At 42.9% G+C, this 11,054-nt stretch overlaps 2 protein-coding genes across 3 annotated transcripts; one reads left to right on the forward strand and one right to left on the reverse strand.

Annotated features, from left to right (window-relative positions):
* Nucleotides 1-460: 460 nt before the first annotated feature.
* Nucleotides 461-4,649, forward strand: LOC119383744 (uncharacterized). 2 transcript variants are annotated; one of them, XM_049412656.1, is made up of 4 exons: nt 461-795; nt 1,100-1,210; nt 3,317-3,478; nt 3,568-4,649. In XM_049412656.1, the coding sequence occupies exons 1-4, from the start codon at nt 588-590 to the stop codon at nt 4,539-4,541; spliced, it is 1,455 nt and encodes a 484-aa protein (XP_049268613.1). In that variant the 5' UTR covers nt 461-587; the 3' UTR covers nt 4,542-4,649. The 2 variants fall into 2 exon arrangements, with proteins under 2 accessions (XP_049268613.1, XP_037507968.2); XM_037652040.2 differs by lacking the exon at nt 1,100-1,210 and having other exon boundaries at nt 464-795.
* A 2,895-nt stretch (nt 4,650-7,544) lies between these two features.
* Nucleotides 7,545-10,549, reverse strand: LOC119383745 (uncharacterized). The gene is made up of 4 exons (XM_049412938.1): nt 10,498-10,549; nt 9,578-9,830; nt 9,124-9,295; nt 7,545-8,464 (listed from the first exon to the last, which is right to left on the reverse strand). The coding sequence occupies exons 1-4, from the start codon at nt 10,547-10,549 to the stop codon at nt 8,429-8,431; spliced, it is 513 nt and encodes a 170-aa protein (XP_049268895.1). The 3' UTR covers nt 7,545-8,428.
* Between the last annotated feature and the right edge of the window lie 505 nt (nt 10,550-11,054).

Genomic DNA, 11,054 nt, shown 5'->3' on the forward strand with positions numbered 1-11,054 from the left:
AACGTGAGTTGACGCATGTCCGCAAGCCATCCTGTGCTCAGGGTTTCTTACACATGGCAGCGCGAGATAATGGGTCTGAGAGCGGCTGAGCTGTAGTCTCGTCTACCATTAGATTACACGTGATACCACGGGTTTCATGAAAGCGCATTTCTAAAGGCTTTTATTTGAGCTACCAGTCGACTGGTAGCTCAACGAACGGCTCAATGGACCATTTGCAAAAATCTGCAAGGCGGCTTTACTGCAAGGTTGTTTTCCAACTAAAACCTCTCCGTCGCAGACTGCTTTTCTCGCTCATTGTACTTTTACTGGGAAGGCACGCGAGTACGACAAAACGACCTCTTCCCCCAACTATTGCACGCGAGGCCCACCACTGGAGATGCGGGCGCTGCAATCGTTGTGACGTGCAGGGTTGGATCACGTGATCTCAATCTGCTCTGGCAAGCGAAGCGCACGGTTGAACGCGTTGCTTTTAACCGCGATTTCCAGGCTTTTCTGCCTTTGCAACGCGTTGTTTTGGTCTGACTTCATGTGCGCCGACACCTAGAGAGTAAACATTGTGGGAGAGTGCAGTCAAACTCATCGGCGGCATGGTACTTTACTGCTCCGTGCCACAGTGCTCTACGTACGCGACGGAGCCAGGCGTGAGCTTTCACTTTTACCCCAAAGAAAAAAAACTACGCAACGCATGGCTTGTAAAGCTTCGAATGGGCAAGGAACCAAGCTCCTACGCACGTGTGTGCAGCAAGCACTTCCGCGAAGAAGACTTCGTGTACGGAGTGGGTGCGCGAATGTTCGGTGAGTAGTAGACGACGTGCGACGATCGTTCACGTACTAGTGTTCAGCGAGTGATACGTGATACGCAATGCTTGGACCACATGGCGGCCAGTTCTATTTACGCCGCTGGTGAGCAGTAGGTGATCGCCGAGGGACTGAATGCAGCCACAATGCATCGCAAGGACTCGCACTTTCGTGCGATACAGAAATGCTATAGCTCGCAGTCCCCAGTGCTTACCGGTGGCGCAAGAAGTATCGCGTTTCAATCGCTGTGCACTGTTCGTTGGCCGTAAACCGCTAGCATAACATGTTTCTTCCGCGGCAGGGTGGAAAAAGCGCTGCCTTGAAGCCGGAGCTGTGCCGTCGAAGAATTTACCGGTGCGCCCGTTGGATCGCCCGGGTACTGAGCGTCGCCAAATCCGGAAGGAACAGAGTGGTTAGTATTTTTTTATTTTTTAATTAGTCAGCTACGTGGTGCCACGCTTGTCAAACAGTGTACTTATGCTCGTAGCGTGTGCACACCGCTTCGATGCTTCGAATGAGTACTTGGCATTATTGCTCTGGTTCTGTTCGGGCATGCTTACTGATGCGCTGCCAACAATTAGTTAATACTTAAGTCTTTTCGTTTTATCTGTTAAAAAAGCAATTTCTAATACGAGACTGCATTAAAGCTCGTGAATTAGTAGTCAAGCTGAAGTGCGAAGATTTGTGTTAATTTCAGCTTTTCATCTGTAATTATTGTATCGTGTATACTTTGGTAGCAGTGTTTACAATGGAATATTGACTGGTCCAGGAAGGTGCACTAGTGTGATCATATTAAAATTAATCATTATATTTTTCAATACATAGTGTTTAGGGTGCTACGTGCCAAGTCGAGTAAAGGTGTGGGCATTCGTTCGGTCAGCATGGCTTTGAGTCACTTGTGTAGACGCGGTTAGCATCTGTCAGCATCCTGCATCGTGCGCATAGGGCAGTTTTCACTTCCTAGATCTGAAATTTACTTATGTGTGGCATGTGTAGATCTTTTCAGGTGACTAAAATGCTGTTAACAAGACAAGAATGCAGTGAAATTTATTCTTATCAACCACATTTAATTCTGAGACAAATATTTGCTACAGACTGTGGTTCTGTGGTTACTTCTGTAAGCTTTCATGTTAAAGAGACAAGGTGTGCTAACACGGACACAAGAGAGAAGGCAAGACACCACAAATGCCTTACCATAAGACACCACAGACACCAAGGCCGTTTATGGTGTCTTCTCTCTTGTGTACGGGTTTGCATGCCCTGTCTCTTTAACATAATACGTACCAACTAGATCAGCTCTCTGTTATTCTAGCCTTCTGTAAGTTGTTCACTGTTTTATGAAACAATTGAACATCACCGTATGCCCTCTAAATCAAAGTTTTTATAGTCCTGTTTGGTGATGCTAATAAACGAGTTTTTATTTTCAGTTTGTGTAAATTGCATTGTACAAGAACGCGGTTGTATAAACTGCATTCTTGTCAGGAAGTTTGAGGTGCTGATATTTGACTGAGCTGAGGTAGGAGCAGCGTGTGCCTCTTGTTTTAGCATATTTGGCCCCACATAAACATATTACCATTTGCAGAAAGCATAAATGACAAGTAAGTTGTGAGCAAACAAAATGAGGTACTTCATTTATTGCCCAACGCACTTAGTAGCAAGATGAAACAATGCTCCTCACACTTCAAAACTTGCAGATCTGAAGAAAACTTTGTTAACATGCATGGTCATGAATTTATATCTTCTTGGATTATTCGCACATATTTTGATGCACAGTGCCGATGTACACATTGCCTGCGACTGAGTTAATTACTGCATAATAGCTTTACTGCAGGCACAAACCATTGTAATGGCTTTAAACAGCGATATCCTGCAAAGCACATTATCACTGAGTGCTTGACTTGAGTGATATTATGCAAGAGGACTAACTTGAGCTAGGTGGCTGAATATGGAGATATTCAAGAACAGTGCAGACAGCAGGACTACAGTGTTGTCTTCTCATAGTCCTGTTGTGTGTGCTGCTCGTTCAGTTTGTCGAGATATAATACACATTATATTCAGTGGAAGCAGATTGCAAAAGTGTTGTGGAGGGCAATGTTTGTGAGTATTCAAAGTAACAACTTGTAATTTAACACATATCATAGGAAATAGCTCAAAATAAATTCAGCTTAGCCTTCTGCAGTGTCTTGAAGCTGAAGTGTATCACATACAATTTTGTAACAAGTTTGTATATTTTTAACATGAACTCTCAAACATGCAAGAGGTCCGATGTGGCAGTTACATATGTGTGAAAAGTTGAAGTGGCAGCAAGTATTGCAGTAAGTAGTGACCGCATAAGACACAAAGGTCTGTGTGACATTGTAAAAGTTTGTGAAATGTGACAGCAACCTAAGGTAGGTGGAGTAAACAACACAACTTAAAGTGTGCTACTTTTGCTTGTGTGGTTGTCCCTTTTATTAGGGACATTTATAATGTAGCTTGACACGAATAGTGAAAAAAATTAGACACATCTTTCTTTTAGTTGCAGCAGACGTGCCATTGGCAACAGTACATCCCACCCCCAAGCCCCCTGCAGATACTCTAGACATCCAGGCACAATCATCTGAATATGAGATTCAGCAGAGCTTGGGCACATCCGCCTTCAGTAACCACGAAGATGTTAACAATGAAGATGGCCTGGAAGGTTAGTTTGATAGTCCTATTGCTACCTGTTCATGTTCGGCTCATGTTCGACTTTTTGTACAACATAGTTTTAACAATCTTGTGCTTCAGATGTTCCTGCTGCAGCGCTTGCCTTCAGAAGAGAAATTGGACTTCAAGTTAACACCCTTGATGCTGAGAGACATCAGCCACTCAGCATAGCGCGTGTAAAAACTCAAAAAGACCTAAGTGTAATCACTGGTCTTCCATGCTACCAGCTATTTTATAATCTTTGTGATCTGTACACTGACAGCCGCATGCTTATGCAGGCAAAAAGCTTTTGCCTATGCAACGAAGATGCGGTGCTAATGACTATGATGAAGCTCCACCACAACGTGCCATTTTCACTAATTGGGGTACTTTTTGGCATTCATCGCACTACAGCAGCAGATATATTCAAAGCAACAATTGCAACACTAGCAGAAATACTACAAACCGCAGTATTCTGGCCAAGCAAAGAGGCGGTTGTCGACAACCTCACCGTCCATTTTAAGGAATACCCAAATGTGCGTGCAGTTTTGGACTGCACGGAAATCCCACTGCAAAGACCAAAGGATCTGGAGTCACAGCTACTCACATACAGCTGGTACAAGGGTACCTATACAGCTAAGGTATTAGTCTGTGAAACACCTGGAGGCCATATTAGCTTTCTGAGCAAGGCATATGGTGGAAGGGCATCGGATTCCTTTATTACAAAGGAAAGTAAAATTCTTGAGAAGTTTTTGCCTTCTATAGATAGTGTAATGGTTGACAAGGGCTTTCTGATCGATGAACTCTGCCTTCAGCACCATGTAACCATGGTTCGCCCTCCATTTTTACGTAAAAAGAAACAGCTTACACAGCGTGAAGCTCAACAAAACCAGAGTATTGCAGCTGCCCGCGTTCATGTGGAGCGCGCCATTCAGCGTATGAAAGTTTTCAAGATTCTGTCGGGAAACCTTGGCACTGAGCTTTTCCCGTACATTGATGATATTTTAACCGTCATTGCAGGAATTGTCAATTTGTCAAAACCGATTTTCAGTGCTGAGAAGTTCTTGTATGAGTGAATCGCTTTGTGACATGCCTAAAAGGGGCGTTACATCCCCATCAGTGTCAGGGTGCCACCAGTTCACTAGAAAGGCCAGTAATGCAGCAACATGTTATGCATGCACCGAAAACAGTTTTCAGTATGTTTCGCATTGCTTCTCAACCATGCCCAATATGCTTTAGAAGAGCCATAGCTGGGATATAATTTTTCCTGTTTACTTTTTATTTTATTTATTTATTTTTCATACTGCAGCCTCAGTGAGGCTATTGCAGGAGTGGGAAAAGAAAACAAAACAATAACAGCAAATCAACATTCATGAACATGCTTCTAGAAATTCTTTGAATGGTAAGCAACGCACACTTCCGGGCAACAAATTCCAGGCTTCTATAGTTGCAGGAAAAAAGCTATATTTGAACATGTCAGTGCGGGTGAAAAAAGTTGTAATGTTAAGGGCGTGGTCGCTCCGCGTAGATAAAGGTCTGGAGAACTTAAGATAACTGTCTAGAGTGTTGAGGCGGGGAGAATTGATTAGATTGTAAAGAAATTTCAGGCATTCAACGTGGCGACGCTTCGCAAGTGTAGTCAGACCTAGTTGAGGAAGAAAATTCGACGGAGAAAAATCCCTGTCATATCTTTTGCATACAAAGCGCACAGCTCTTTTTTTGAACAGATTCTAGTTTTTTAATGTCACATTTCTTATGTGGGTTCCACACCACGCAACCATATTCGAGGATGGGACGAATGAGAGCTTTGTAGGTAAGCAGTTTGGTTTCTTGAGGAGCAAGACGGAGCGTACGATGTAAATAGCCTAATTTCTTAAGAGCCTTGTTGCATGTGAGATCAATGTGTTTAGACCATGAGAGATTGTGTGTCATAAAGATACCGAGGTACTTGAATTCGTTCACCCTGCGAGACTAACATTGTTAAAACCATAGTCAAAAGTCAAGGGACATGAACGTCGGGTAAATGACATAACGACGGTCTTGGAGAAGTTAATATTCATTTGCCAAGATTTGGACCAGCTACAAAAGTGAGAGAAGGAATTGTTGAGAGTGGCATGATCCAGTGGAGATTTAACAGTATGGTGTAGGACGCAGTCATCTGCGAAAAGGCGTATTTTCACAGGGGTGTGCAGGGGAGGTCAATAATATAAAGCAGGAATAAGAGGGGGCCCAGCACAGAACCCTGGGGAACACCTGATAAAACAGGCATCGAAGGTGAGTTAGTAGAGCTGAAGCACACATACTGTGAACGCTGCGAAAGAAAGTCGGATATCCAGCCAACCAAGGACACGTTCTTTAGTATGGCAAACAACTTGTGCAATAATTTAGGATGTGAGACAGTGTCGAATGCCTTGGCGAAATCTATGAAAATGGTGTCAACCTGGTCACCTATGTCCATCGAGCTGCTGATGTCATGCGACTGGCGACTTCTTGTCTGTATGTCTTGCTTTTCAGTATTGTTTATACGAATATACTTCACATGTAACTTTGAATATCTGGTTTGATTAGATGTGCATATTTTTCTTTTTTATCTTGTTATGCTCATGTATTTTTATTTGACTCTTTGCTGATTTTTTTAGATATATACATGTACTCAGTAATATAAATTATCGAGACAGTACAAACGAACACTGGAGCAAACTGGGTATACTAAACGTACACGACTTGAAAACCTTGCGGTTGGCTCTTGAGACACATCACTTAAGAACGACACTACCTTTTCACTCACTTTACATGACCCTCAGAAACATCCGCCATATATATTTCGCCATGTTAGCTACAGGAATAACAGAATCAGGACAAACTATGGTTCACAAACGTTGAACTATCAGATTACAACACTCTTGAACAAGAACAAAAGTATAGAAGAAATAATAAGAAATCACAAATCAGGACAAATAATAAAGCGCCAAATAAGTCAACTACTTCTTTCATAGTTTTTTTTAGTGCATATTGCCTGCTATTTGTGTTCAATGATTTTTGTGCTCAACAATGATACGTTTGATTTTATATTTACCTATATGTACTCAAAGTTTTACGTGAAGTATTACTTCTTTTATGTAAATTTTCAGTCGCTTCAGTTGTTGTCAGTGCTTGTGTGCAAACTGTTGTTGTTTCAGGTGGGAGGACCTCGTCAGGCGTCAATGCCTTTAGTCCTCTCTTTGCAAGTGTAACATTTTGCACTTGAATTAAATCAATTCAGTTCAATACTTATTTCACTGTTTGCTCTCTCTGCCTTCAAATAAAATTCTCTCTCTCTCACTGTTTGCTGATTTGTGTTTTCTTACCAGTCATTACCTATAATAGTTTGCTTCTCATGTTTTGTAAAGATGGCATTATGCGTTAGGTTTCTCTTGTGACTAGCAAAAGTTATTCGTCTCACGTTTATAGAACTCTGTCTCATTTACATGGCATTATTGCATATGTTTTCTAATAATATTAGTTTTCGGGGTTTGCCATGCCCAAGCCATATCATCAGGAGGCACGTTGTAGTGGAGGGCTCTGGATATTTCGACTGCCCGGGGTTCTTTAACGTGCACTGACATAGGCAGGGGGGGGGGGGGTATGAAGCATTTGTTCTCTCTTTGTCATTGTAACATATGTCTTCGTGTAGTGATTCACCCTGTGTAACCTTGCTTCCTTACCCACAGTAATCACATTCTGAAAAAGACGCAATGCAAAAGTATTTATTTACATAGACAGCTGCACATTAAAAACACTATTGATCAACATAACTGTAGTCCTCAATTTAGCACCCCTCAATACAGTGTGGCACCAGGAAATTCAACATCATTAATGTGCAGCTCTCTCAAGTACTCACACAGGTGGGTGACATTAAAAACACCAAGAAGAGTTAGAAACACCAGTACAGCATCCCTCGCAGAGCACAGTGTGGCAAAAGCAAACAAACACTACGATTTTATTACGAAACCTTACATTCTATATTGCACTGTTTATGTTATCTAGTTGGCCTTGCGAACTAGAGTGTTGAGATGTGCATGCAGCTTAAACAACGCCTCTTAGGCATCTTGTAATGTTTTACTGTGCTATATGTGGCAAAACATAGGATTTGAAGAAGTACACGGCCCTTTCTACAACAGAATTGCAAAAAACTTCATCGAAATCAACAGAAAATAAAAGAAAGTGTTCAGCGTCTTGAAACACAAAAAAGTCACTCCTGTGAACTTTTGCAAGCATCATTTGAATTTGAACTTGGCAGAAATACTTGCTGGTTTTCTTAAGGCACACATTTTCATCCTTGGACACTGCGATCTCCTTCTGCCTGAATTTATCTAGGCTAATTGGACATTTCACCTCCAGAGTCCGCTGCGAGCAGCAATCACAAGTGACTAGCCCATCTGGGGATGCGCCAATACAGGGTGGCTCCTTTGAAATTAGGAGGCCAGTGTCTTTCACTATAAGACTTGTATGCGACCCAATGGCTGTGTAGACCTCTTTTGCTGTCTTTTCTAGCAAAATCCTCGTGACATTGCAGAAGTTTGAACATTGTGCTCTCTCATTATAGACTTCAAAAGAGGCCGCACGTCATGAGGCCCCATTTTTGTCCTTAATGTGTGCACCCTTGTGTAAACTGAATATGCAATGGAGGCTGTCACCATCCCTCTTCTGTACAGCATCCAGTGCAGTGAATCTGCTTGTTGTGTGGTTATGGAAGTGATTTCTTCTATGTTTGAGTCTGTGAATGTATGCTGAATGTAATTGTACATGTCATCTGCTGACCTGGCTCCAGTTGCCATTGCTTGTGCAACTGCTTCAGTGAGTGTTGATGGTCGTGTGATGAGTGTGCTTTGCTGTTCCACAAATGCATTGCTATTCTCCTGTCGAATGGTTGCTGGGGATGCTGGAGACCTGCACGTTCCCTCCGACTTATCTTGCCTCGCAGTTAGATGAGATGATCTTGATGCACCAGCATTGTTTCCTGTCAAACAAAAAGAGTCATCGTGACACCTTTAAGAACCGTTTGTGTACAAAAAAGATGAGATGAATAAAATGAAGAGTTTAGCCTTTTTCTATCTTATTTCTTCTTGAATACACAGACATCATAATTACTCAAAAGCCTTGGCAAAAACGTGGTTGCTTAAAGACTGAGTAAATCCAAATAATCATGCAATAATCTTGATCACCATCACAGCTACAAGCTTCATCGTATGCATGCTTACTGCCTTCACTATGGCGCAGTGCCGAACACACATGAGGCAATCCATGGAGCAGCCTCTTGAGAATGTTTTCTTCGGTTGTTCTGACTTCTTTCCTCGGCTGAAAAAAAGAGAGATGAACACTTAGCTTCAGTTTATGTGTATATTTCTTAAAAAATTATGTCCTTACCATTGTTTTTAGGCTACTATGTGGCATGGTGTTTATACTTTTCAGTTTTATTGTTACAGTTTATATGTGCTGCAACAAGGAAATTGACAGAGCACTGCTAATCAATCCATTCCTTCATTTAACTTTCTAAGTGATTAGAACTGCCTAGTGATTTATTGGATGCCAAGTGCAGCTATTGCAACTCTCACGTACCACTGCAATTACGGTTCTCCATTTCCTAGGCAATAATTTACTATTAAATTAATCACTTACCTTTTTCGAGCACGGCAACTCTGCAATCAACCTTGGTTTATACTTCTTTCTTGCATCTGTCAGCTGTTCTTTACCCCATTGCTGAGGCATATCAGTAGAAGAAAGGACGTCAAACGTTTCTGTTGCATGAATGTGCAGCAGTAGTGCTATCATGTGCTTACACTTGTGCTGCCTGCATGAAGATTAAAAAAAGAAATCACTATTAGATTGCAAAGTCTTTGCTACGAGTACTGTTCTGAATGAATATAAAGGCCCAGTGGTGTAGCCAACCCCCCCCCCTGAAAATTTTCAATTTTGCTTGTTTATATATACACTCACTCATACAAACGCACGAACATACATAAAGTATGGTTAACCCCCCCCCCCTCCTCGAAAAATATGTCTCGCTACGCCCCTGTAAAGGTCTCAATATCCCTTGATTACAAACATTTTATTGGCGATAATTTGCACTTACCCTGCTTTGCAAGAGCATGATGCCGCTGTCACCTGTCTTTCCTTTACTGTAATTTCCAACTCATGAGGTTCCTTGTTTATAGATGATGTCTGCAGAATTAGCCCAGCCAGTGTCACTTCTTCTTCTTTACGATGTTTTACGCTACAAGCGACAACGTGGCGAGCTTCAAATACCGATTCACCTTCTTGCAGCAGACGCGAAGTGTCGTACCGCTTGTCAATGAAGTTGTAAATGCTGGACACTGGTATTTTCACTGAAAAACATAAAATAGCCATGTAGACCACGGTAAAGTACATCTTGCAGCATCTTAGTGCATTCGAATGCGCAATGTAATACGGCCGGCTGGTACACAGTGCATTTGCTATCGCAATCGAGCCCTATCGGCAGCGTATTTTTCTATCGCGATTGGCCCCTTTGTGCAAGCTGGGGAACGGAGTCGATCGTCGAGAATTTTCATCGCGATGTGGCTCGATGGCGATCGAAAATGCACCGTGTGACAGCCGTAGAAGCTTCGAGCAATAAAAAGCAAGAGATAAATATCGAAATCGGGCCGCAGACAAACTTCTGTTCACGTAGAATGAATGAAGCGCTTGCTTGCACATGGCTCTTGATCGTGTTGTTTGCCTCCAATCAGTGAGAAAGATTGCGGCTTTGTGCAGCTGTAAGCATGTTTGGTTGCTTCACACCAAGCGGAGAACCGCACGCGTCGTGCTTTATAAGGCTATGTGTAATAAACACGAATGTAAATTTGCGCATGCCATATTTTGTCGAGTCAACCGCGGCCCGCTTTTAGATGCACACCGACGACGAATGCAGTTACACGCTGGACGCATTTCTTGCAGCAAAATATGTCTGGCAAGCGCACCCTAAAGCCCATATTTTGATGGCAAGTTTCAATTCGATACAAAACGGTTGTTTACCTTTTAGAAAAGCAGCGCGCTCGGTCCCCGTGGCTTCCATGTCGGTGGCCATAGCAGACGACGCCGGCAGTCAGGGCGTAGACTAACGTAATATTTTTTCAGAGCCGTTATTGTCCATCTCGTGCAGTCCGGGACGAAGCCACAGCAGTATTTTACCGATTTTGCCGAACTAAAACTCAATAATAATAAAGAAAACAGGAGACGCGGAAGCGGCTGCAGCCTGAGCGCATGTGGCCTGGCGGAGCAATCCAACTCAGTACGTCACAGGGATGCCTCCGCATGGCGGCGCCACGGTATGTCCTCGCGCCCAATTACTGTGGGGCCGCCTCGTACGAACCCTCAGCCTTCGCTAGGTCGACAAGGCAGCCGTCGTTCGTAAGAAAAAAAAAAGGGGGGGGGGGGTGAGGGGGTAGAGAAGCAAGAACGGAATGAGCAAGAAAAGCAGTCGGGGATTGAGAGTTTTTGGTTGGAAAACAACCTTGCAGGAAAGCCGCCTTGCAGATTTTTGCAAATGGTCCATTCAGGGACCCCGAGCATGAGCGACGTTCAAGAGCACT

The sequence above is a fragment of the Rhipicephalus sanguineus genome, chromosome 2 (assembly GCF_013339695.2).
Source record: "Rhipicephalus sanguineus isolate Rsan-2018 chromosome 2, BIME_Rsan_1.4, whole genome shotgun sequence".
Classification (NCBI taxonomy): domain Eukaryota; kingdom Metazoa; phylum Arthropoda; class Arachnida; order Ixodida; family Ixodidae; genus Rhipicephalus; species Rhipicephalus sanguineus.

What these genes read in the sequence shown, in the direction of transcription:
- LOC119383744 (XM_049412656.1), top strand. Translation starts at nt 588, where the DNA reads ATGGTACTTTACTGCTCCGTGCCACAGTGCTCTACGTACGCGACGGAG. An exon ending in AGTGGGTGCGCGAATGTTCG is followed by an intron (nt 796 to 1,099) that starts GTGAGTAGTAGA and finishes CTTCCGCGGCAG; the next exon opens with GGTGGAAAAAGCGCTGCCTT. An exon ending in AATCCGGAAGGAACAGAGTG is followed by an intron (nt 1,211 to 3,316) that starts GTTAGTATTTTT and finishes TCTTTCTTTTAG; the next exon opens with TTGCAGCAGACGTGCCATTG.
- LOC119383745 (XM_049412938.1), bottom strand. Translation starts at nt 10,549, where the DNA reads ATGGCCACCGACATGGAAGCCACGGGGACCGAGCGCGCTGCTTTTCTA. An exon ending in GCGCGCTGCTTTTCTAAAAG is followed by an intron (nt 9,831 to 10,497) that starts GTAAACAACCGT and finishes TATGTTTTTCAG; the next exon opens with TGAAAATACCAGTGTCCAGC. An exon ending in TCATGCTCTTGCAAAGCAGG is followed by an intron (nt 9,296 to 9,577) that starts GTAAGTGCAAAT and finishes ATCTTCATGCAG; the next exon opens with GCAGCACAAGTGTAAGCACA.